We start from the raw sequence: 24,945 nt of genomic DNA, 5'->3' as shown, positions 1-24,945 counted from the left end.
TCTGAATATCAAAGTAGTGATATCTATAATCAAACAAACTTATCTATGAATAGTAGTTCAAAGGCATATTCAGAGAGGTACTAAAGAAAATATCAACTCTAAGAATTATTATTCCTTTGTGAAAAATCTACCCAAATAGCCTAGAGCTAGGGCACTTACCTAAGGCAGATGAATGTGCTGCCATTCCACTAACAGACATCATTTGCTGCCACCTAACTGGCGGGGTTGTCCCGAGGGAGATCCACCCACCTCTATCCATACACCTACAGAAATACTGAAAACCTACTACATGAAAACATAAAACTAAGCAGGGCCAATCCCTGCCCTTAGTTCACAGTCTAGTAGAGATGACACAAAAATTAACGATTTTTTTCACCCAGGACAATGACCAGATGTGCTTTAGAAATATCATTCTAACAGTAATGTAAAAACTGTACAGAAAGGTCAGGAATTGAGGCTGGGAGAAGAGTTAGGAGGCTTCTGGAATCCAAGTGAGAAGCAACAAAGGCCTGAAAAAGACTGGGAGCGAGAATGGAAAAGAGGTTAATATCTGGAGACATCTCAGAGGCAGAACCAAAGTGATTTGGTGTTTAATCAAAGGCAGAGAAAAATAAAGAGAGATAAGATATACAAAGTATTAATGTGTCTAGCACATGCTTAGCTTAGCTCACAGTATACAACTCATTCTTTCCACTATTAATATCTTATCATCATTCCTCCCCTGGGTTACTCTACTAGCTTTCGAAGTAGTCTTCTTTTCTTTTCCTTACGTCTTGAATAGACTTAGCCCTCCTTCCAATCAATTTTCCTTAATATATCCAAGATTAACCTTCTAAATGCCAACCTTAAGTCATTCCCCTTTTAAAATTATTCACTGATGTCCTATTACTCTTAGGATAAAATCCACAATCTTTAGCATGTCATACATGTCTTTCACTCCTGTTTATAAGGGTCTGATCCCTGCTTACTTGCACATTTGTGCACATTGCTGGCCCCATTACCTGGAATACCTTTTCCCACTAGGCCTGGCTCATCACCCATTGAGGATTCAGTTCTATTTCCTGGAAGCCCATATGCAGGGTTGGGAGTAATAAAGACATTCTATACAAAAGGAACACCAAGTGCAGCGATTAGTAGTTATTCTTCTCTTTTTTCTTTCCCTGCATGAAGTATAAGCAGGGGAGAAGAATGAAGTTAAAAAGTGAAGCCAGGCAGTGCAATATAGTGGTGAAGCCCACACAGTGCGGAGTTAGGCTGCCTCTGATTGAAACTCACCTCTGACTAGTTGTGTGACCTGGGTTGGTTACTCTTTAACATTCATCTATAAAATGGGAATAATAATAGAGCCTAACCCATAGAGTTATGAAGATTCAATGAATTGATTACCTGTGAATGTGACCTTATTTGAAAATAAGGTCTTTGGCAGATGTAATCAAGTAAAGATAAGGTCCTTCTGGAGTAGGATGGATCCTTAATCTAATATCTTAACAAAAAGAGGAGAGGAGACACAGACATACAAGGAGAATGTCAGGTAACAATGGAGGCAAAGATCCATTTTGATGTGTCTATAAGCTAAGGAACACCAAGAGAAACCATGAAGAGGCAAGGCTCTTCTTCCTTTAGGGCCTTCAGAGAGAGCAAGACCCTGCCGACACTTTGATTTCAGACTTCAAGCTTTCAGAACTATGAGAGAATAAACTTGTATCATCATAAGCCACTCACTTTGTGGTGCTTTGTTATGGCAATCCTAGGAAACTAATACATGACGGAAACTACATTTTAGAAAGCTCATGGTGTTAACAAAAGAGAGAAGGACCTAGAGGGAGGTTTAAAGGCTACTGCATCAGCCCAGATGAGAGATGACCAAATACCTGACTTACAGTGCTATTACAGGCATGAAAAAGTAGTCTAGAGTTAGAATAAACAGAAGTAGAATCTAAACGATTTAGCATCTGAGTAGTAGATATGAGAACTAAGGGAAAAGAGTCAAAGGCAACTTAGAGATTCCAAATAGAGGTTTTTGGAAACAATGGGAAGAAATCCTACAATGTTACACACCAAAAGTAAGTCAGAAAGCCCATCAGAAACCAGCATCAATACCAAACAGCCAAATCAGAGGCTTGTCCAACCTCTGTTCTTTGGATGGGCCCTCTGCAGAGGAGGGCCTGGGCCACGACCTACTTTTCACTGAAGCCCAACAATGCCATTGTACTGGTCACTGTGTTTGTTGGTTGGCTCCAAACACAAAGGCTAGCAGACATCCCATCCTGCTGGCTTGGTTTAAAGAAGAAAAGAAAGCTTTGTTACTGCCCTGGGTAATTCCGGGACAGGCATCCCAAGAGCGCCCTGTGGGAGGCTCATGCTCCAAAGGAGCCCCCTGTTCTCAGCTCGAGGTTCCACAGCCACCACACAAGTGCACATCCACACATCTGCCAAGGCCTGAGTTCACCACGGTTCAGCCTCCACTCCAGGAGGTCCACTGGGACCTGCGTGACTCAAGCAGGCAGCAGTAATGAACTGAGTCAAAGAGAAAGGGAACCCAAGATGTATTTCAGAATATTTAAATGTTAAACTCTCTCTGCCTTCATATATGCTTAAGTACTATGCAGAATACTCTTCTTCCCCTTCATAGCTTTGCTAATTCTTATTCATCCTTCTAAACCCAACTCAAGTCGCTTATTTTGGAAAGCATTTCCTGATACCCCATCCCATCTTTTGTGCCTCTTGGGCCCCCTGTATTTCTACCATTGCTTATCATATTGTACTATAACTTTGATGACAGCGACCAGATCTTTCTCAAGTTTGTAAGTCTAGTATCCAGTAAGGTAAATAATAAATCCCTGAGTTAATAAATGAATGATTAAGTACATTTAAATAATAGAGGCAGGTTTAAAGTTCCCTCTTTTATTAGAAGCCCTCCCATTTCTGTCATTACTGTAATTTAAGATAAAAAAGAGAGATGTACTTTTAGAGGAATTTTCTGATAAATATCATGCAAAACAAACATTTAATAATGCCTACTTGAAGGCTTCTCAGATGGCACTAGTGGTAAAGAACCCGCCTGCCATTGCAGGAGACATAAGAGATGTGGATTGGGAAGATCCCCTGGAGAAGGGCATAGCAACCTACTCCAGTATTCTTGTCTGGAGAATCCATGGACAGAAGAGCCTGGTGGGCTAAGGTCTGTGGGGTCGCAAAGAGTTGACACAACTGAAGCGACTTAGCATGCATGCACTATATGGCAGATACTATGGTAGCAATAAATACAAAGCAAAATACAAAACAGCCTGTCTGGCCACTCAGTGGAAGGAAATTCTGAGGATCTTTTGACCACTCTATCTGCAGACTCCTTAAAGTGATCAGAATCACATGGACTTAAAAATATATCTAAGATCTCTTTTTGAAAATTAGAGAGGGCATTTCTTTTATCAGTAGCTGAAAAAACCAGGTTAGAAGAGGCCATGAAGATACCACTCACTTTTTCCTCATACTTCCTGCAGACGCTAAGTATAACCCGCTCACCACTTTAAGAACATGTTTGTTTAATGCACCTGAAGTAGTAGGAGTGTTTTTCTATGCACATAAACTACTATAAACATCAAAATGACTGTTTGCCCACAAGATTCAAAAAAGTATGACTAAGCTTCTCCCACAGATCTTTAATTCTTACTGTAAACATCTCATAATCAAAATCAAATTTGTTTAAATAAAGTAAACATTAAAAGATAAATCTGTAAAACTAATCTTCTCAAAGAAATGAACTAAGATAACACTAAGACTCTTTTATTTGCCCCATAAAGCTCTACTAGCAATCAATGGTCTCAGACATGATTTAAGATCAGCCTAGGTCTGCTGACTACTCTATCCAGTCTGCTTTCCTATCCCCACCTCCACGATATCTTCATCAGTGACATAGTTATTAAGGTCATGTTTGAAAGCTTTCTTCTATACTTCAATAAAAAATTTTTTTAATTCAAATCCAACTTGCTACCCCATATCTACGACAACCTCACATTTTCCAGATTCAGACAAGAACCTCTGACATTCACCTTGTGATTGAACTCACACTGAACAAAGCAATCTGTTAAGGAAGACAACAGACCCTGCTTCCCCTTTCCCCAGATCTCAGGAGTAAGGGCTTGACAATCGACAAAATGAAAATGGAAACCAAAAGAGGTTTAAGTTTCTAATTAAGATGATTTATATCAAAGGAAACTACAACATGGAAACTTATATTGCTATACGTAAAATAGATAGCCAATGGGAATTTGCTGTATGGCTCAGGGAACTCAAACAGGGGCTCTGTGACAATCTAGAAGGGTGGGATGGGAGGGAGATGGGAGGGAGGGGACATAGGTGGCCCTATGGCTGATTCTTGTTAATGTTTGACAGAAAACCACAAAATTCTGTAAAGCAATTATCCTCCAATTTAAAAAAAGGTGGGGGGAGACTCTATCATCAAATGAGCCAATCATTTCTTCCACCTCTTCTGTCCATATCAACACACAACTTGGCCTATGGATAAAGAAAAAGTCAAGCAAAATTTAGAGGCAAACTATAAGCCCAGATGGTATCTTCTAGTGGCAAACGGTAGATAGAAGGACAAAAAGGGAGGAAAGGTTTCTAATTTGCTATGTGGAAAACAGCTTTCCAACTCAATAGTCACTCCAAGTGCAGGGAGAAATCTCCTCTAAAGGCTAAGGGTTAAATAGGTAACTAATTACCTGCAAGATCACAAAAATTCACAAAGACTAGCTGGAGTTATCAAAAGAAGGGGCGGGCAAAGAGGAGTCAGCCAGTTTTGGTTCAACTGCAGAGAAAACAGATTTGAGGTCTGGTGTATACATAAGTGAGCTTCCCAGGTGGCTCAGTGGTAAAGAATCCACCTGCTAATACAGGAGACACAGGTTTGATCCTTGGGTCAGGAAGATTCCCTGGAGGAGGAAATGGCAACCCACTCTAGTATTCTTGCCTGAATAACCCCATGGACAGAGGAGCCTGGTGGGCTATAGTCCATGGGGTCACAAAGAGTCAGACATGACAGCGACTGAGCATGCATGTATACATAAGTATCTACAACTGTAAAGAAAGAGAGAAAGCCATTTCTTTGGTTTCAGACCATCTCAAATGTTGGAATTATGTGCCCTCTGTAATGACAGAGTAGAGAATTCCTGGGTGGTCCAGTGGTTAGGATGCCATGCTTCCACTGCAGGGGCACAGGTTCAAGCCCTGGTTGGGGAACTAAGATCCTGCAAGCTACACAGGAAAAATGAGAAAGTAAATGAGAAAAATGAGATGATTAAACTTGAGTGAAGTTAAGTCTAGAGTTTTTCTATCAACATGTTCCAAATTATCTTTTCTCTATCAGTCACTGGACTCTCTGAGAAGCAGCTAACGCTGGTCTAAGGCCAACTTGCAATTCAAACAAAGCAGCAGATCTGGATATGATATCACTCAAAGGGGTTTTGGGGATACTAAATTCTAAGAAATTTTTCTAAATAGCTAAAAGCAGAGAATGACCAAGGTGCTGAATTCTGAATACTTTTCCAAATAAATTCAGAAGGTTCTAATGTACAATTAACTTCACTTCTTGAGTTCACTGAGATTCAATGCCATTGCTAGATCAGTGTAAGCCTCAATAAAAGGTAACTGAATTAATGAACAAATTAAGTGTCTCCAACCATTTATCTACATATAGAGATCCCTTCTACACTCTCCATGAATCTACTCTCATCAGCTACCTCAGTCTTTAGGGCTTAGACCAAAAAGGTCTTGTCCATGGAAGGGCTTTAAGATGCAGTGATGTGTTATCCTTAAAAAGCTCAAAGACTGAATCTGGTCTTTCACAGCAAACAGACTATTCTGATTAAGTGTTATGTTAAAAAAAAAAATCTCAGGTAATACATACATGGCCGAGTAGGCATTCCATCAGCATTCTGGAAATTTTCCAAATCTCAGTAAATGAAACAACCACTCACCTAGAAAATGGGCCTTATTTGATTCCTTACTCTTTTTCTTATCGAAGTCATAAGACCTTGTGTTTCTATTTCTAAAAGAGACCTTTAAAAATCTTCACAGATACCACTCCAGTTCAAGCTACCCACATTCTCTCATATAATCTGTATGTTTCTCCCCACTGGTCTCCTTGTCCTCACTTTTGTCACTCTACAATCTGTTCTCCACAGCAGCCAAAGTGCTATTTTTTAATACAAATTGCATCCTACTGTTCTCCTATCTAAAATCTTTCAATTGCTTCCTGCTGTATTTAAAATAAAATTCAAAATCTTCACCATGGTCTATAAGGCCCTGTATCATCCAGCCTCTATCTCTCAAATTTTTAATATTCTTTTCTCTAATCTTCATAATGTCTCCTTATCTTTTATGTATTCCCAGAAAAGTATTTCTATGAACTTATGTACAGGATAAGTTAGTCAGTATCAACATAGGTACATTTTCCTTCCTGATTTCATGCATGGATCAACAATTTTTTCAAAGATACTCATGAAAAAAACAATGCCCAAGGGTATAGAATAACAATATAATATGGTGGGATAGACCTGAAAGGCAGTCCATGCTAAACTCCACATTATACAATTGAAGTCCTTCTATAACATCCTTGCCTAGGGGCCGAAGTAACCCATATTAGCTTTGTAAAGAGCGTAAGTTAGGGAAGAGAATAATCACACTAAACACAACGGTCCTCCTTAACTGTGGAGCCCTCTAACTAACACTCCAACTTTCCAGCATCTAAGAATGTGGTCTTTAGCTTCCTGAGCTTAATATAAAGGCAGTAATTGAGGAGGTCCACTACTTCCTCTACCAACCCCATGCTCTTCAATGACCTGCTACTTACTTGTTGCTGGTGGTAAACAAACAGAACATGGTCCCAATCCTACTGGAATTGATATATGGGAGAGGGACAATAAACAAACATCAAATAAATAAAGAATTATATGTTATGATATGTGCTACAATGAAAAAGGGAAGAATACTATCAAAGAGAATAATAATCTAAGTAATGATCTAGATGCGGGGGGAACCATTAGGAACAGCCAATATAATGAAGTGAAAATTTAAACTAAGACTTGAAAATTGGGCTAAGTAGATAAAATGAAAGAAGAGCTTTTCAGGTACTATTTAATCTAATTCTCAGCTTCTTTTTACATAAGATAGCAACAATAATGACTACATCTCACAGGGTTGTCAAGTTGTCACAGGGTGAAAAAAGAAAATGCATGCCAAACTTTACATTCTAGAAATATTAGCTATTTCTTTAATGAGCATGTGTGATTTCATAATCAGAAAAAAAGTTATTTTTTAAAAAGCATCTGACACCACCAAGTACAACAAATTATTGGTTAAAAATTAAAATATTTCCTCATCCTAACACTTTAGTTGACTTAAAGACTTATTGGGGAAGTCATATGTCTATTATTTTATTTCTAAGTCCAGTATTCAGTTCTGTTCCTTCTGAGCATATCAGAAACACATTTGACTAACTAGCTAGTCTGGGTAGAAAAGAAATTGCCAAGTGAATTAATTACAGAAGGAAAGGATAACTATGCAAGAGGTCTTACAATTGAACAATTTAAGAAGCCATTTAGAAATTATTCCATTCTTGAGGCAAGAATTCTACACATTCGTACAGGTACTAAAAATCACTGGAAGATTTTTCTCAATTTCACTTTTTTGATGACATAACATGTTTACTGTTTGCTTCCTTTCCTCCCTATTCAATCATTCAGCCAATACCTATAAAAGTGTCTTCTAAATATGAGGTACTTTGGGGAGATTAGGAGTATACATCTGAGTAAGACACCATGTTTGCCATTATATAATAACCAGCAAGTGATTTTACAAAGCACTTTCACAGTTACCTCATTTGAACTTTGCAAGATCTTGAAACATTCTTGTCATTGTTTTCTACTGAATGAAGAAACCAAGCCCAGAGAATTTAACTAACTTGCCTTTGGCTATTCAATGGATCTGAGATAGGGATCTGAACCCAAGTCTTCGGACCCTGAAGTCTGGGTTCCTCCTTTACTCTAGGAGCTTACACTGCTGCAAGGAAACTAAAGCAAAAATAACTTTAATACATGGTGAAATGTGTAATAAGAGAGGTACCAAAAAAAAAAAAAACCAACTGTAAAAGAAGATCAATGGAGGGAAACATTTTGACTACCTAAGGGAGAGATAGGGAGGTGTAGCAATGGTAAGGAAACAATCAGGAAAGGTTTTATGCAGAAATAAGTGGTCTTTGAGCCAAGTCTTGAAGAGGGGGAAGATTTCCATAGGATAAAGGGAAAGAGTATTCTGGGTTGAAGAAATAATACAAATAAGGAAGCAGGAAAACACACACTGCATTTAGTAAACACATAAAGCCTACTTTGCCTGAATTACAGAGTACTTGTTAAAGAGGAAGAGAACTAGAAGAAAACAGGCAGGATGATGCTAGAGCAGAGAGGACTAGATACCAGGCTAAGAGTTTATTTTGAGTTCCATGTTTTAACCCTAGCTGTGCACTAGATAACCTATGGTGCCCTATTAATTTATTTTCAAATACAGATGCCTCGGTCTTACCCAAGACTTTAACTCAATAGGCCTTGTGTGAGGTCCCAGCATCTGTACTTTGTAAAAAACTCCTAAGCAATTCTAATAAGCCACTAAGGTTACAAAACTACACTGTAATCAATGAGGAAATCACAGAATACTTTTGAGCCAGAAAATGCCACTGATTTTTTATTCATTCAATTAACAAATACGATAAGCAGTTATCATTGTCAGGCACTATGAAGGAACCAATGGAGGCCAATGCAAACAAAACAGACCCTGACCTCAAGGAATTTATAATCTACTTACAAAGTCAGTTCAGTTCAGTCACACAGTCATGTCTGATTCTTTGCAACCCCAGGACTGCAGCACGCCAGACTTCCCTGTCTATCACCAACTCCCAGAGCTTGCTCAAACTCATGTCCATCAAGTCAGTGATGCCATCCAACCATCTCATCTTCTGTCGCACCCTTCTCCTTCTGCCCTCAATCTTTCCCAGCATCAGAGTCTTTTCTAAGTTCTTTTCAGTTCTTCACATTCGGTGGCCAAAGTACTGGAGTTTCAGCTTCAGCATTGTCTTTCCAATGACTATTCAGGACTCATTTCCTCTAGGATTGACCAGTTTGATCCTGCAGTCCAAGGGACTCGGAAGAGTCTTCTCCAACACCACAGTTCAAAAGCATTAATTCTTCAGTGCTCAGCTTCCTTTGGGCTTCCCTGATAGCTCAGTTGGTAAAGAATCTGCCTGCAATGTGGGAGACCTGGGTTCAACCCCTGGGTTGGGAAGATCCCCTGGAGAAGGGAAAGGCTACCAATTCCAGTATTCTGGCCTGGAGAATTCCATGGACTGTATATAGTCCATGGGGTCACAAAGAGTTGAACATGACTGAGTGACTTTCACTCACAGATTTCTTTACAGTCCAACTCTCACATCCATACATGACTACTGGAAAAACCATAGCTTTGACTAGATCGACTTTTGTTGGCAAAGTAATATCTCTGTTTTTCAATATGCTATCTAGGTTGTTCATAGCTTTTTTTCCAAGGAGTAAGAGTCTTTTAATTTCATGGCTGCAGTCACCATCTGCAGTGATTTTGGAACCCAAAAAAATAAACTCTGTCACTGTTTCCATTGTTTCCCCATCTATTTGCCATGAAGTGATGAGACCTGATGCCATGATCTTCATTTTTTGAATGTTGAATTTTAAGTCAGCTTTTTCACTCTCCTCTTTCACTTTAATCAAGAGGCTCTTTACTTCCTCTTCATTTTCTCCATAAGGGTGGTGTCATCTGTGTATCTGAGGTTATTGATATTTCTCCTGGCAATCTTGATTCCAGCTTGTGCTTCATCCAGCCAAGCATTTCACATGACATACTCTGCATAGAAGTTAAAAAAGCAGGGTGACAATATACAGCGTTACCTACTCCTTTCCCAATTTGGAACCAGTCTGTTGTTCCATGTCCAGTTCTAACTGCTGCTTCTTGACCTGCATACAGATTTCTCAGGAGGCAGGTAAGGTGGTCTAGTATTTCCATCTCTTTAAGAATTTTCCATAATTTGCTATGACCCACACAGTCAAAGGCTGTGGGATAGTCAATGAAGCAGAAGTAGATGCTTTTCTGGAATTCTCTTGCTTTTTCTATGAGCCAATGGATGTTGGCAATTTGATCTCTGGTTCCTCTGCCTTTTCTAAATACAGCTTGAACATCTGGAAGTTCATGGTTCACATACCATTGAAGCCTAGCTTGGAGAATTTTGAGCATTACTTTGCTACATACACAAGCAAAGAGTAAATTAAAGTCAATGATAAATACTATGGTATTATGGAAGCATATAGGAGGGATGTCTAACTAATCTTGGGAGATTAGAAAAGACTTCCTAGAGAAAGTTATATCTAAGCTGAGTCCTAAAGGTTAAATAGGATTTGGCCAGGCCAATGAGAGACAGAAAGTTTGTGTTCTAGGCAGAGGGAGAGCTGAGGCAGAGACCCAAAGGTGGAAAGGGTCACATCTCATTTGTGGAACTGAAGGAGAAAGAGGCTCAGTACAGCTGCAGTATACAACTGAGACCTGAACCAACAGATCAGAGAAGAACAAGCAGTGAGGATACAGAGATGGTGAGGGCCAGGGTTAGATATTTTGACTTTACTCTGAGGGCAATGAGGATACATAAAAGGGTTTATGAAAGGAAAAACAAAATTAGCTTTGCATTAAACATTGTGGTGTTGGCATAAAGACAGACATATAGACTAATGGAATAGAATAGAAAGCCCAGAAATAAACCCTCACATATATCAAAGGGAAAAGGACAGTCTCTGCAACAAATGAGAAATGGAGAAATGCAAGTCAAAACCACAGTGAGTTATCACCTCACACCCATTAGAATGCAACTATTCAAAAAAAGAAAGAAAGAAAACAGTAAGCATCGACAAGGATGTAGAGAAATTAGAACCCTTGCACTATTTGTAGGATTGTAAAATGGTACAATAACTGTGGAAAACAATATGCTGGTTCCTAAAAAAGTTAAAAATAGAACTATTATATCATTTAGCAACTCTGCTTCTTAGTATACATCAAAAAAAATTGAAAATGGGGTCTCTAAGAGACATAGGCACACCTTTATTCAAAGCAGTACTGTTCACAATAGCCAACAGATGGAAGCAACCCAAATTTCCACAGATGGATGAATAGGTAAGTAAAATATAGTATGTATAAACTTGTGATGGAATATTATTCACACTTAAAAAGGATGGAAATCCTGTCACATGTTACAACATAGGTGAACCTTTAGGACATTAAGCTAAGAAAATGAGCCAGTCACACAGAAAGACAACTACTGAGTGATTCTACTTTTTTGAGGTACTTAAGTAATCAAAATCATTGAAACAAAAAATAGAACAGTGGTTACCAGGGACTGGAGGAAGAGGGAAATAGGGAGTTGTTTAATAATACAGAATTTCAATTCTGCAAGAGGAAAAAGATCCAAAAACCTGTTACACAACAATATAAACATATTTAACTCCAATACTTTGGCCACCTCATGCGAAGAATTGACTCATTGGAAAAGACTCTGATGCTGGGAGGGATTGGGGGCAGGAGGAGAAGGGGACAACAGAGGATGAGATGGCTGGATGGTATCACCGACTCGATGGACATGAGTTTGAGTAAACTCCGGGAGTTGGTGATGGACAGGGAGGCCTGGCGTGTTGCAATTCATGGGGTCACAAAGAGTCGGACATGACTGAGCAACTGAACTGAACTGAACTGAATACTAACTATTGAATTGTACACTTAAAAATTGCTCAGATTGTTAAAAAATAGATTTGTATTTTAACAGGAACTCTGGCTGGCAATACGGACAATATGGATGCAAGGCAAGGAACAAGACTGATAGGGAGACTAGTTTAGAAGGTTGTGGCAAAAGATGATGATAGCAGAAGGAACTCACCTGAGGTGAATGGATTCAAGATAGAAAGGAGGCAAAATGGTCAGGACATGATGATTGATAAGATGTAAAAAATGCGAGAGGTCAAGGAGGAAGGGAACGAGAACTCTAGTTTTAGAAAAGTTAAGCATTATACTAATACTTTTATAAGTTATTAATTAATTTAATAAACATTTATTAAGGAGCTACTTGTGCCAAGTACTTCAGAAGGCTTTAGACAATTGTTCTGCCACCTTCACAGAGCAGCTTCTCCTCTTGGAAGTTCATCTAAACTAGCCCTTGACACAGTGTCTCCTTATTTGTTGAAAAGGATATAGACACGAGCAATTACTATGAGAAGGTCAAGTGTGCTAAAATGAGCATGTTGAAGAAAGAAAAGCTTATGATTCATTTTGGAAATCATTGACCTAAGAACCTACTATATAAGCAGGCAATGGTGACTGTGATAACAAGACCAACAAAAACAGCAAGGAAACTCAGAGTAGAGTGATTAGGTATCAAGTGTAGGAATGCTGAAATGCCCTGAAGTAGTAAGAATGTGTGAAAGGTACATCCTCCCACCATCGTCCTATTTGCTACAGAATCCAAAGTAGGAGAAGCTCTCGAGTCAACACAGATCCAACTCTGATGAATGATACCACCTATCAAATTAAGAAAAACATTTTTCAAAATTTCTGTTAGAAACAGGTTTAGTCTAAACTCACAAGGGGCTCTATGAATTCAAATGCCACACTAGTTTCACAGTCATGGAGAGGATTAAAAGAAAGATTAGCTAGAAGTCTCCTGAAGCATTTTGTAAATCCTTTGTCCTATCACTATCAACCACTGAAAAGATTCATCAGTTGCCCAAAACAACCCTGAAAGAGGCAGATGTCTGTGGCTAACAGCTTAATGGCTGGAAGTTCAAGTGTTGGGAAGCAGTGTCCACTCATTGATCTATTTATCCATTCACCCAACAAATATTTATTGCATGCCAGTTACGTGAGAGTCAACAGTGAACAAAATAGCCAAGATCAAGGAGCTTAAAGTTGAGTAAATGGGATTATAGTCAGGTAGAACTTGACTCAATCCCAGCTCCACTACTTAGCTAAGAAAGTGAAAGTAAAGTTGCTCAGTCGTATCTGACTCTTTGCGAGCCCACGGACTGTAGCCTACCAGGCTCTTCCGTCTATGGGATTTTCCAGGCAAGAACACTGGAGTGGGTTGCCATTTCCTTCTCCAGGAGATCTTCCCAACCCAGGGACTGAACCTGGGTCTCCCGCATTGTAGGCAGATGCTTTACAATCTGAGCCACTAGGGAAGATCACTTAGCTAGGAGACCTCAGGTAAATTAACTTCTTTTTGAGCCTCAGATTTCTCACCTGTAAAATAGGAAAATACCACATATTCCATGGGATTGTATGCTAATGTATCCCCCCCACCCCAAAGGAGAGGCTTAGTAGGTCATGGCACACTTATAAGAAGAACAGCTTAATGTTCTTCTTATAAGAAGAAGAACAGAAATAATAATAGAAAATAAATTATTTTTCTTATAATAAGAAAAACAGCTTAATGATTTTCATTATTATCACTCAGAAAGTGATACAAGCAGTTGAAAAATGCCTCCTTCTAAATCAATAAAATGTTTTCTAGTGAAAAAGCTGATAAATAGGATCTGCACAAGGAAGGTATCATTCAGAGCACTCCTTGAAATCCTGATGCTTTATGAAGTTATCTCCACTTCGATGTTCAGTAAATATCTCAAACTCAATCTATTCAAAACTGGCCTCTTGATTATCTTCCATCTTGTACCTCCTGAAGTCTTCCCATCTCCATTAACAGAAACTCTATCTTTCAGATGTTCAGGCCCAAAACTTCAGTTATCCTTGAATTATTTCATCTTCTCACTTCCCTCACCCACTGCATCAGGAAAGTTTGTTATCTCTACTTTCAAAATAGATCTAAAATCACGAGGTTCACTGCTACCACTCTGGTCCAAGTCACCATTGCCTCTCACCTTTTTTGCATAGTCTCTATTTATTTCATGGACTCTGTTGAAATAGTCTCTCTTAACTAATCTTTCTGCTTTCACCTTTGCCTCCTTTTCAGTCTATTCACCACACAGTTGCCAGGGTGATCCTGTTAAAAGGTAAGTCATATCATGTTGTAATTCTACTCAAAAACCTCCAAAGACTTCTCAATTCATCCTTAGTAAAAGAGGAAACTCTTACAATGGTCTGTAAGGCACCTTGCGGGCTCTGGCCCATGTTTCTTCTCTGACTTCCGTCTACTACTATTCTTTTTATTCCTTCTGCTGCAGCCACATCACCGTCTTCGGAGTTCTTTGACCACACCAAGCACCAGGCATTTCTCCCTCCATATCTTTACACTTGCTGTTTCCACTGCCTAGAACACTTTTCCCTCAGATATTCACATAACTAGTTCCACTACCTCCTTAATTTTTATCTCTTCTGTGATATCTTCTCTATCTACACATTCAAAACCCCAGAGCACATAACATCATATATACAATTTGTTTCTTGTTTAGTCTAACTCCTCTCCCACCCCTGATGATTACAATGTAATTTTCATGAGGGCAGAGATCATCATTTGTTCATTATTATATTCTACAGACTTCCCTGCAGCTTAAATGGTAAAGAATCTGCCTGCAATGCAGGAGACCTGGGTTTGATCCCTGGGTCAGAAAGATCCCCTGGAGAAGGAAATGGCAACCCACTCCAGTATTCTTGCCTCGGAAATCCCGTGCACAGAGGAGCCTGGCAGGATATAGTCCATGGGGTCTCAAAGAGCTGGACACGACTAAGCAACTAACACTACACCATATTTCGAGTACCTGGAATACTGCAAGACACAAGGTGGGAGCCAGTAAATTTTTTTCCTTAATAAGTAAATGAGCTAGAGGCATGCTAGCAAATCAGGGGGAAACTTCTTTAAGAAAAAAGTAAATTAAATGAACTCTTCTATTATTTGTAGGTTAGGCTGCCAACCTCAAATTCTTGTTTCTCAAATGTCTTAGGGAGTTACTAAAAATAAGGGCAGAAAACATGTACCACAATTTATTTAGAGATTTTTAAAATTACTAAATGACCAAACCAAAAGTTAAATAAAAGCTACATTTTTTCAGAAGTAAAGAAGACACCAACATGTATTCATAGGACTGCTTTAGCTATTTTTACATGTATAAATGGAATGAATTTCTAATTGTGCAAGGACTTGGATGTAGCATTTCACACTATTTTTGACTGCTGGCTCTTTCCACTGGAGTTAATGAAGCTTCTACATGTACTATGGACCCAATCACACGGGTATCATTATACAGACCCTATTTAAGAGACTGACCCTCACTAGAGAACTCGGAATTTGACATAACTTGGAAAGTGGAAGGGAGAAGAGAGACAAGGGCATCCCAGGTCCTGGAAGGCATATCTAAGGCTAGCACGTGTAGAAGATAGCAAAAAGACCCACCTAACAAAAGGGAGCAATTTGAATTCTGAAATCCGATTAGAGAAAGTCTAGAATACCAAACAGAAGTTTTTAAACAGAAGCATCACATTATCAAAGTATGCCTAAGGAAGATTACTTATGTAGTAACATATCAAACTGAAACAAAGGCAGACCAGGGACAAGAAAAGCAGCCACATGCTTGAAAGATAGAGGGCATGGCTATGCTGCCAAAGTTAACTCAAGGCAGGCACCAGACAACTTTGCATTTGGCTCAAGGTAAGATAGACCAGGAGAATAGTCTGTACTGGGTCACACAAAAATAAGAAAAGCAGTAGGCAAAACCAATGGCAATATCACAGCACACCAAGAAACTGGAATCGGGGTCTGGCTGCTCATTTGTATAAATAATGCATGAGTTTGGTTACTGAACCCACAGAGTCTCCTTTCATTGTAAGCTCTCTGATTATATAAAGGCTTCTTAGAGGTCTGACAGAAACCGACTCAGAAACAACACATATCAACCCACATAAACAAGGAATTTCCAAAGTAACTCTTCTTTAATAAAGAAAGTGGGGAAAGGGGTAGAAATGGTGAGTGAGAAGAGGATGAGGGCTTTGTGAATTAAAAATTCTCTTCAGCCACTTGCAGGGCTAAACATCCCCTCATAAGTGAAGAGCATTTCTGTCAGTACCAAGTATCTGACTGGCTGAGGTGACTTTGCTAAAGAGGCCAAGCAATTGCTCTGTTTATAGCTGCCATGCCATGTTCAGTTGCTTCCGTCGTGTCGACTCTTTGCGACACCATAGACTGTATCCTGCCAGGCTCCTCTGTCCAGGGGACTCTCCAGGCAAGAATACTGAAATGGGCTGCCATTCCAGAGGATCTTCCCAACCCAGGGATTCAATCTACGTCTCCTGCATTGCAGGCAGATTCTTTATCACTGAGCCACCAGGGAAGCCCCCTTTTTATAGCTAAATGGCTCTTATAGCCACAGTGGAAAAAAGAATAGTTTTTCCATGGCAGAAATGGCAAGAAAGACCCCAAAACGTCCTATCAATTCTTTTGCTGACTCCCTTGACCAGAGTATTGTCACTTGAGGCCCATACCCTACAACCTTATACCCCGCTCATCCACCAAATTCCAAATCTTCTAGGCACTAAGAGGTTCTGTACAAAGAGGTCCCTCCCAAAAAAGAAGTTCCCCAAACTGTTTGATATGAGGATATTTCCCTCCTTGTGCTTTTCTTAACAAAGTAAAAAACAAAAAATATCCCCAAACAAAAACAAACCATAAAAACCATTATGAGATGACATGTAATCTGTCTGTAAGCATCTCTCTCTCCTCTCCTTTGACATCCCTCCTACCTGAATATGGAATAGAAAATAGCATGTAAGTTGGTAGCAGCTACTTTTTGATTATGAATGAGAGCCAACCTTAGGACGAAGCTGACAATGTAAGCATAGAACAAAGAAATGGGGAGAGGTGGGAGGTCTCTGGATAACATCTATTTAGCTGCTGAATTAAACCAAGCTCTAACCTAATAAGCTGATAGAATTTCAGTTTATATAAGTCCTTTAGTTGTTTAAGGCCATTTAACTATTTTCTGTTACTTGCACCCAAATACATTATAATATATCCAATAACCAGAAAACAGCTTTCCCAAATAACACAAAATATACAAAGTTAGTCAGAAATGAATTCTACAAATACTATATGTGTTACACATACAAGAACCTGTGCTCAGGACTATGGGGAATACATAAGTGAATTAAGGACAGCATGTTACAATGAAAAGAGTACAGACTTTGAGGTCCGATGAACCTAAATCCACATCCTACTTTGAGGAAGTCACTTAATTTCTCTAAGCCTTAGTTGTCTCATCTATAAAACAGAAGAAACAGAACTACAGAATTGTGAGAACTATAGCTAATATATAAAGCACCAAGCATAGCACTCAGCCCACAGTGGGTGCTTAATAACTAGTAGTTATGATTTTTAAAATGAGAGCAAGTTTTACCCTCAAGTAGAGTAGAAAAGACAAATAATTATAATGTGCTAACTGGGATGTTTATAGGGTATGAGATATTGCAACAAAGGTTCCAATTCTTCACCCCTTACTGAATCAATGTTCTTTGACACAAAGAACTTTGCAGTATGCTCCCAGTGTGGATTCAGGCATGTGACTTGCTTTGTCCAATCAGATATTAGCCAACCAAACTGGAACATAAGAAGAGTCATGAAAAGCACTTGTACAAATGTGCTGGCACACTCTTGCTATTCTGGTATCATCTTAAGAAGGACAAGTCCAAGCTGGCCCACTGGTCCCAGAAGACAATGAGAAACAGCTGAAGCAAAGTGCCCACACAAAGCTCACCCTACAGCAGACCACCAGCAGACCTGCAGATAGATGACTGATCGAGAGAGAGAGCAGCAAAACTGCCCAACTGGGCCACTGGGCCCAGTTCAGCTTAGCAGAGCCTCCAGAGGTATGAGAAATAGATGTTTATTGTTGCATGGTTTTGTGGTTGAATATTACATAGCAATAGCTAACTGACCATAGGGTTATATTTCTGTCTTTAAAAACCAAAGATTTCCACTTCCTTGATACTCATGACTAAATGAAAGGCAAAATAAATAAATAAATAAATAAATGAAAGGAAAGGTTAGGTCGTCTGAGTCAAAGACATACTTTGGGATTCTTAATTCAACTCATTAAACTCGAAAGTACCTGATCTTTCATTAAACTGCTTTCTCTTTAACAAATACTAATTTGTTAAAAAATTAGAAGTCTATGCTTACTATAAGTAGTTTTGAAAAACACTCGTAAATGTCTGACTGTTCCAAGTTCAACTAATGTCTACAATTACAATGAACACTTGTAGAAATGGCTGAGGCACAGAAAAGTCTGTATCACCATTGTATGTGAGAAATATTCTTCTTAATAATATCAATACTTTATAGGCATCAATAAGAGCTGTGCTTCTCTACTGTAATTATTGACAAACTATTTTGAGAGAAATAAGGAATGGTGCTCACATTACTGTGGAGGACAGGCATTCCACCAATCAAGAAATATTTACTAAATATCATCCAAGTTCTAAGCAGTGCACTTGATGTTATTAGTAATTTATCTTTATGATCCTTAGTGAAACCAACAGCTGTGCTGTCACGTCAAATTATTAGGCCATTAAACCAGAAATCTATGCCATGATGGCCTTTATTGAAAACAAGCAAGAACATTTGGATATTTGGGATTCATGACCTTTGGCCTATTAATACCATAAAGATTATTAATATGATAAGTTGTATCAATATCTCATTAATTATACAGAAATACACTCACAAAGCACTTACTGTATCTTGCATATGACTATAAACAAGCTACAAAGCAACAGAAAATATTATTTAAGTGCAACATGGCCAAAAGAATGTTGCACTACAATCATCCATTTCTGCCCTTTCTACTACATCCACTTTCAAATTTGAGGCATGATCACAGATTTTAAAGCATATTCTTATTTGTCAGTAAAACCAACACACAAGCTCTTCCAATGAACTCCCATTTCAGAAAACAATGATATAAACAGGGAGTGCAACAAATACTTTTATAAGTGTTTATGATTAGTGTCAGCGCTCTGGTGGATAAAAGGCTTGAGAGGAGAGAGTTTTGTCTTTGAGGAATATATATACTCACTTCTGAGAAAAGAAATACACAGAAAATATTTCTTGATCCAGGATGCTGGTTATGGGTGTGTTCATTTGTGAAAACCTAGTGAGATACACATTTTCCATATGTGTGCTTTTATTTATACTTTGTAAAAGGTTTTAAAAATTTAATGACATAAACAGAAGTACAGAATTAAGTACTAAATGAAAACTACTGACAATTCGCGGAGTTCAGGAGGGACTGGTCACTGTTAATGCTATAATAGTTAAAATGTATTAAGCAATTACTGTATGCCAGTTACTGTATTAAATAAGCATTTTATATCCGCGCAGTATCACTGTGGTCATAATCTTACCAACAGCATTCGCCACAACTACGTAATTATTTCTTCCTCCTTGAAACCCCTTCCTTTCCATTCCAGGGCAACACACTCCTGGTGTTCTTCTTATTTCCCTAGCTACTCCTTAATCTGCCTTTCCCACGAGACTTTAAAAATTCAAGTACTTTAACACTCAGCTATAGTCCTCTTCTCTATCTGGACTCCTTGGGATAGGTACTACTGTTATTATTCCTGTCTTACAAATGAAAACATTGCAGCACAGGGAGATTCAATTATTAGATTCAGTTAGTTATTCGGGAATCCAAGAATATTAAGAGATATGGCAATCAACACTACAGAGCCCATGCTCTTCACTACCTCACTAACCCACTTTCTTTGGCCTTCCATACAAGAGGCAGGACATAGCTATACACGTTCCACATTCTGGTGTTCTCAGTAATTGAGAAAAAAGACATTGAGTGAGGCACATGGGACCCTCCTTGACAATATATTAAGGATTAATACCAGGTACCAAGCCAGTAGGAAACCAGTGTTCTTGCAAATTCTGTTGAACAATTTTCCTTCTTAAATTCTTCACTTTTTATTCTGGTGCTTCTCAAGGAGAAATGTGAAATCATTCTAGAAGATAGAATCTAAAGAGTTTTCAAGAATACCTAGGAGCCTTATGAAGACCTACTAAACCTAGAGTATTCTAGGAATCCAAATTTCTAAGAAGCGACCCAAGCAAATTATAAAGCTGGTAACCTAGTACCTGAATTTGGGAAGCATTTGTTTGAGAGGGGATTCCCTGGTCCTCAGAAGCTAAGTAGTGACCACTACATATTTACCTGCCTAGAAGAGACTGAAAATGAAATAAGAATAGAGATGTAAACTCTACAAGGAGTACTTTCCTCCAGTCAGGAAACTAGAGCAGCAACAGTGGAATTTTAGATCAGGACCCCACACATTTCTTAATAGTCCGGGAATTTGTTGTCATGATACAGCACGCAGCCAAGTGACATCATCCCTTCGTTTAGGAGGGAGTCATCCAGGCAGCAACAACCAATATAATATTTGAGCACTCATTCCCAGTTCAGTTCAGTTCAGTCTCTCAGTGCGTCCCACTCTGCGATCCCATGAACCGCAGCACCCCAGGCCTCCTTGACTCATTCGCAGAGTACTCACCAAGTGCTATCAGGGAATCCAAGAGTATTAAGAGATATGGCAAACTGTCCCAAGGCTACAGAAGAAAGCTTTGTTAACAATGCCCTTTTTACATAAACATAAATGAATACATATTTTGCATACGTATGCGAGTAACAATTAGAGTGGAACCATAAATGCTGAAACTAAGGCAAAGAAGTCACTTCAACACGCTTATTGAAGTCTTACCTCTGTGAGTGCATGCAACTGTCCTTGATGTACACACACACCCATGAACCTACAAAACAAAACAGATTTTTTTTAAACAAATGAAAAGGACATGAACATAACTAGTGTAGTTGTGCATGCATTAGAGACAGTCCAACACCTGTAAAGTCTACTGTCCTGAATAACACTGTAGCTTCTCAAACTTTAATACCACTCTTGTAAATTCTAAGTTTATCATGAAATATCTGGTTGTGGCAAGACCTGGTAGTAAAAAGCATTGGTGGAAGAGGGAGATGAGCAAGCCTTTAAAAACAGCATGGTATAATGAAACAAGCACCAAGCTGGAACCAAGGAAACCTGATACTGGTTTAGCTTGGCCATTATCTGTTTACATGCTCACACACACAAAAAGGTCACTAACCCTATGGTTTCCTCAGTTTCCTCATCTAGGAAGTAAGTAGGTTGAACTACCCAATATGAAGGTCTGTAATTTACAATCAGTGAACTGGGGTTGGGAATACCCACATTTACTAGAGGACAGAGAGCTAACTTCCTTAACATAAAAAGAACTCTGCTAAATATGTAACTTTAAAAAGACCCAATAGAAAAATAAGCAAAAAGCACGTACATAAAAAATAAATAAATAAAAATCCACAGAAAACTAAGAATAAAGGGCTAATCATATAAAAATGTGCTCTCCCTCATAATTAGAGAAATGTATACTAAAACAAGGAGCTATTACTTTTTAAATCTATCAATGAATGAAGATTAAGAATGATAATGATTGGGAGAATTCCTCGAGATGGATCCAGTGGTTAGGACTCTGCTCTCACTGCAGAGGGTGCAGGTTCAATCCTTGGTTAGGGAACTAGGATGCTGCTTAGGAACGCAAGCCCAACAGGGCAGCACCCCCCAACCCCAGAAAAGAGTGATAATGCTAAGTGTTGTCCAGAAGGGAAGGAAACAAGAACAGGAAATACTGCTGAGTTCTCAGTACAACTTTTTCAAAGGGTAATTAATTGATCATCTAGCAAAAATTTTCATTACTCCAACAATCCACTTCTAGAAATTTATCTTACAAGTATACTCAATTTGGGTGAGCAAAAATTCACATAAAAGGACATCTACTTCACCAGTGTATGTGAATCTAAATACCCATCAAATAAAAGACTTGTTAAATATTTACAGTATAATTCATAGATTAGAATACTATACAGGCATTAAAAAGAATGAAGTAATCCTTACGCACTGACATGACAATATACAGAAAATATACTGCTAAATGAAAATGTCAAGCTTTAAAATACCATTTGTGTAAAAAAATTTTATATATTAATAGAAAGTATCTAGAAGCATTAATAATAAATGGTACTGAGGGGGTAAAGGGTGATTTTTATTTTTCAGTGCACAACTTATGTTATATTTGAAGTTTCTTCAAACATCAGCTTACATTTCTAGGTAAAAATAATTTTTAAACAAAAATCACAAATCAATTATTATGACTGATGATAATCATTAAGTGACAGAAGATAAATGACATAAAGCCAGTGACACTCAGGCCTTAGGTTGTCAAGAAAAGTCTCATTAACAATACCCACAAGGCCCAAGTAAGCTCTAGTTTAGAAGAGAAAAGAAAAGGGAAGAGATTGACTAAAGTGATAGTGAAGGCACAGCAGAGACTCTGCTCGAAAGGACCATAAAGTTCTATGGAGGCAGAGTCCAGGTCATAGCACCTAACAGGGCCTAGCAAATAGTTTGCTTACTCAGTGAATAATTGCTGGGTGAAAAGGAACTGAGTGAGGGAGAAAGCCTGGTCAGCTGTAACATCACAGCCGTTTTAAAGACATGCTGCTCTAACCAAAATTACCAGTGTGAAAATTTCACAGTTTCTCCAAGAGGTGTTATCTAGACCACTGGTTTTCTCTAAGGGCATCCAGAGACACGATGGGGACTTGAGAAAGGAAAAAAAAAACAAGGAAATATCTAGGTAGTACTGAAAATAAGATGCAGGTTTCAATGACAGGCTAAAACTTACCTCTTGGGAATAAACAGGCTTAGGAATACAAAGGAAGTGAAATAATAGAGTAGTTAAAAGAGGTCAGGAAAAAAAAAAAAGAAAAGAGGTCCTGGATTTCCCTGGTGGTACAGTGGATAAGAATCCACCTGCCAGTGCAGGGGACATGAGCTGGATCCCTGATCCAGGAAGATTCCACTTGCCATGTGCCACAACTACTGAAGCCCACACGTTTTAATACCCACGAGCCCCAGCTACTGAGCCCTCATGCTGCAACTACTGAAGCCCGGCACACCTAGAACTCATACTCTGCAACAAGAGAAGCCACCACAATGAGAAGCTTGCACACCACAACCAAGAGTAGCCCCTGTTCGCTGCAACTAGAGAAAGTCCACACACAGCAATGAAGCCCCAGCACAGCCAAAAATAATTACTTAAAACAATTAAAAGTACAGAAAGAAGATAACTGACAATCTAGATATCAATTTTAAAAAGAGCTCTGAAGTTAGAGGGTGTAGGTTCAAATCCCATCTCCACTTGTTAATAGGCAAGCATTAGTTTCCCTTTTATGGATAATAAATAGTTTCCCTTTTATAGGATAATAGTGTCCACATCGTAAGGTTGTTGGAAAGACTAAATGAAACAACTTTCGGTCACCGGTCAGTTTCTTTACTGTGAAACTCACTACCTAATATGGAAGAGAATGAGGTGAGGAATGTAGGACAGGTAAAAGTCTAAAGAATTAACATAAGTAACACAGAGTGCTAGAAGACTGAATCTGGAATGCTGAATGTTTCTGGGTGGCATGGAATAGTGTTTTTGCAGATACAGCATCTGACAGCTTCAGTTTAACATCAGAAACCAGTTGGGTAAAAGAGGAAGCTGTACTAGAACAAAGGAAATCCGGGCAAGATAAATGAGAAAACAATCAATCTGGGGGAGCTGAAGTTTTAGAGGTATCTTTTTTTTTCCTTATTAAAGACATTTCTTTTTTTTTTTTTTTTTTGGTAATAATGTTTTTATTGAAGGACAGTTGATTTACAATATTACATTCACTTCAGGTATACAGCAAAGTGATTCAGTTATATATATATATTCTTTTTCAGATTCTTTTCCCTTATAGGTTATTACAATATATTGAGTATAGTTCCATGGCTATATAGTAGGTCCTTCTTGGTTATCTATTTGATATATAGTAGCATGTATATTCAGAGAAGGCAATGGCAACCCACTCCAGTACTCTTGCCTGGAAAATCCCATGGGCGGAGGAGCCTGGTAGGCTGCAGTCCATGGGGTCGCCAAGAGTCAGATACAACTAAACGACTTTACTTTCACTTTTCACTTTCATGCATTGGAGAAGGAAATGGCATCCCACTTCAGTATTCTTGCCTGGAGAATCCCAGGGACGGGGGAGCCTGGTGGGCTGCTGTCTATGGGGTCGCACAGAGTCGGACACGACTGAAGCAACTTAGCAGCAGCAGCAGCAGCAGCAGCAGCAGCAGCAGCAGCAGCAGCAGCAGAAGCATGTATATTAAGGATTCATGGTGGCTCAGAGGTTAAAGCGTCTGCCTGCAATACAGGAGACCTGGGTTCGATCCCTGGATCGGGAAGATCCCCTGGAGAAGGAAATGGCAACCCACTCCAGTATTCTTGCCTGGAGAATCCCATGGACGGAGGAGCCTGGTGGGCTACAGTCCACAGGGTCGCAAAGAGTCGGACATGACTGAGCAACTTCACTTTCAGCATGTATGTTAAACCCAAAATCCTAATTAATCCCTCTCCCCTTTTCTCTTTTGGTAACAATAAGATTGTTTTCTATGTCTGAGGGTCTATTTCTATTCAGTGTCATATATGTATACATATATATGTATGTATATATATATCCTTTTTCAGATTCTCTTCCATTATAGGTTATGACAAGATACTGAACATAGTTCCCGGTACTATACAGTGGCTCCTGGTGATTACCTATTTTGTGTATAGCAGTGTGTATCTGTTAATTCCAAACTCCTAATTTATCTCCCACTTTCCCTTTTGGTAACCGTAAGTTGGTTTTCTATGTCTGTGAGTCCATTTCTATTTTATAGATAAGTTAATTTTGTATTTTTTAAGAGTCCACATATAAGTGATATCAT

The 24,945-nt window shown here is 38.8% G+C and overlaps 1 protein-coding gene across 6 annotated transcripts in view; it reads right to left on the bottom strand.

Moving 5' to 3' along the window:
• Nucleotides 1–24,945, bottom strand: part of TESK2 (testis associated actin remodelling kinase 2) — a 139,303-nt gene that overhangs the window by 18,417 nt on the left and 95,941 nt on the right. For all 6 annotated transcript variants that reach the window (XM_006052569.4, XM_044945079.2, XM_006052570.4 and 3 more), the window contains exon 4: nt 20,818–20,866. In XM_006052569.4, the coding sequence (XP_006052631.1) occupies nt 20,818–20,866 (49 nt within the window). The remainder of the gene's footprint in view (nt 1–20,817; nt 20,867–24,945) is intronic.

The sequence above is a fragment of the Bubalus bubalis genome, chromosome 6, assembly GCF_019923935.1.
Source record: "Bubalus bubalis isolate 160015118507 breed Murrah chromosome 6, NDDB_SH_1, whole genome shotgun sequence".
NCBI classification, from domain to species: Eukaryota; Metazoa; Chordata; class Mammalia; order Artiodactyla; family Bovidae; genus Bubalus; species Bubalus bubalis.
This window is presented reverse-complemented; position numbering and strand designations above follow the sequence as displayed.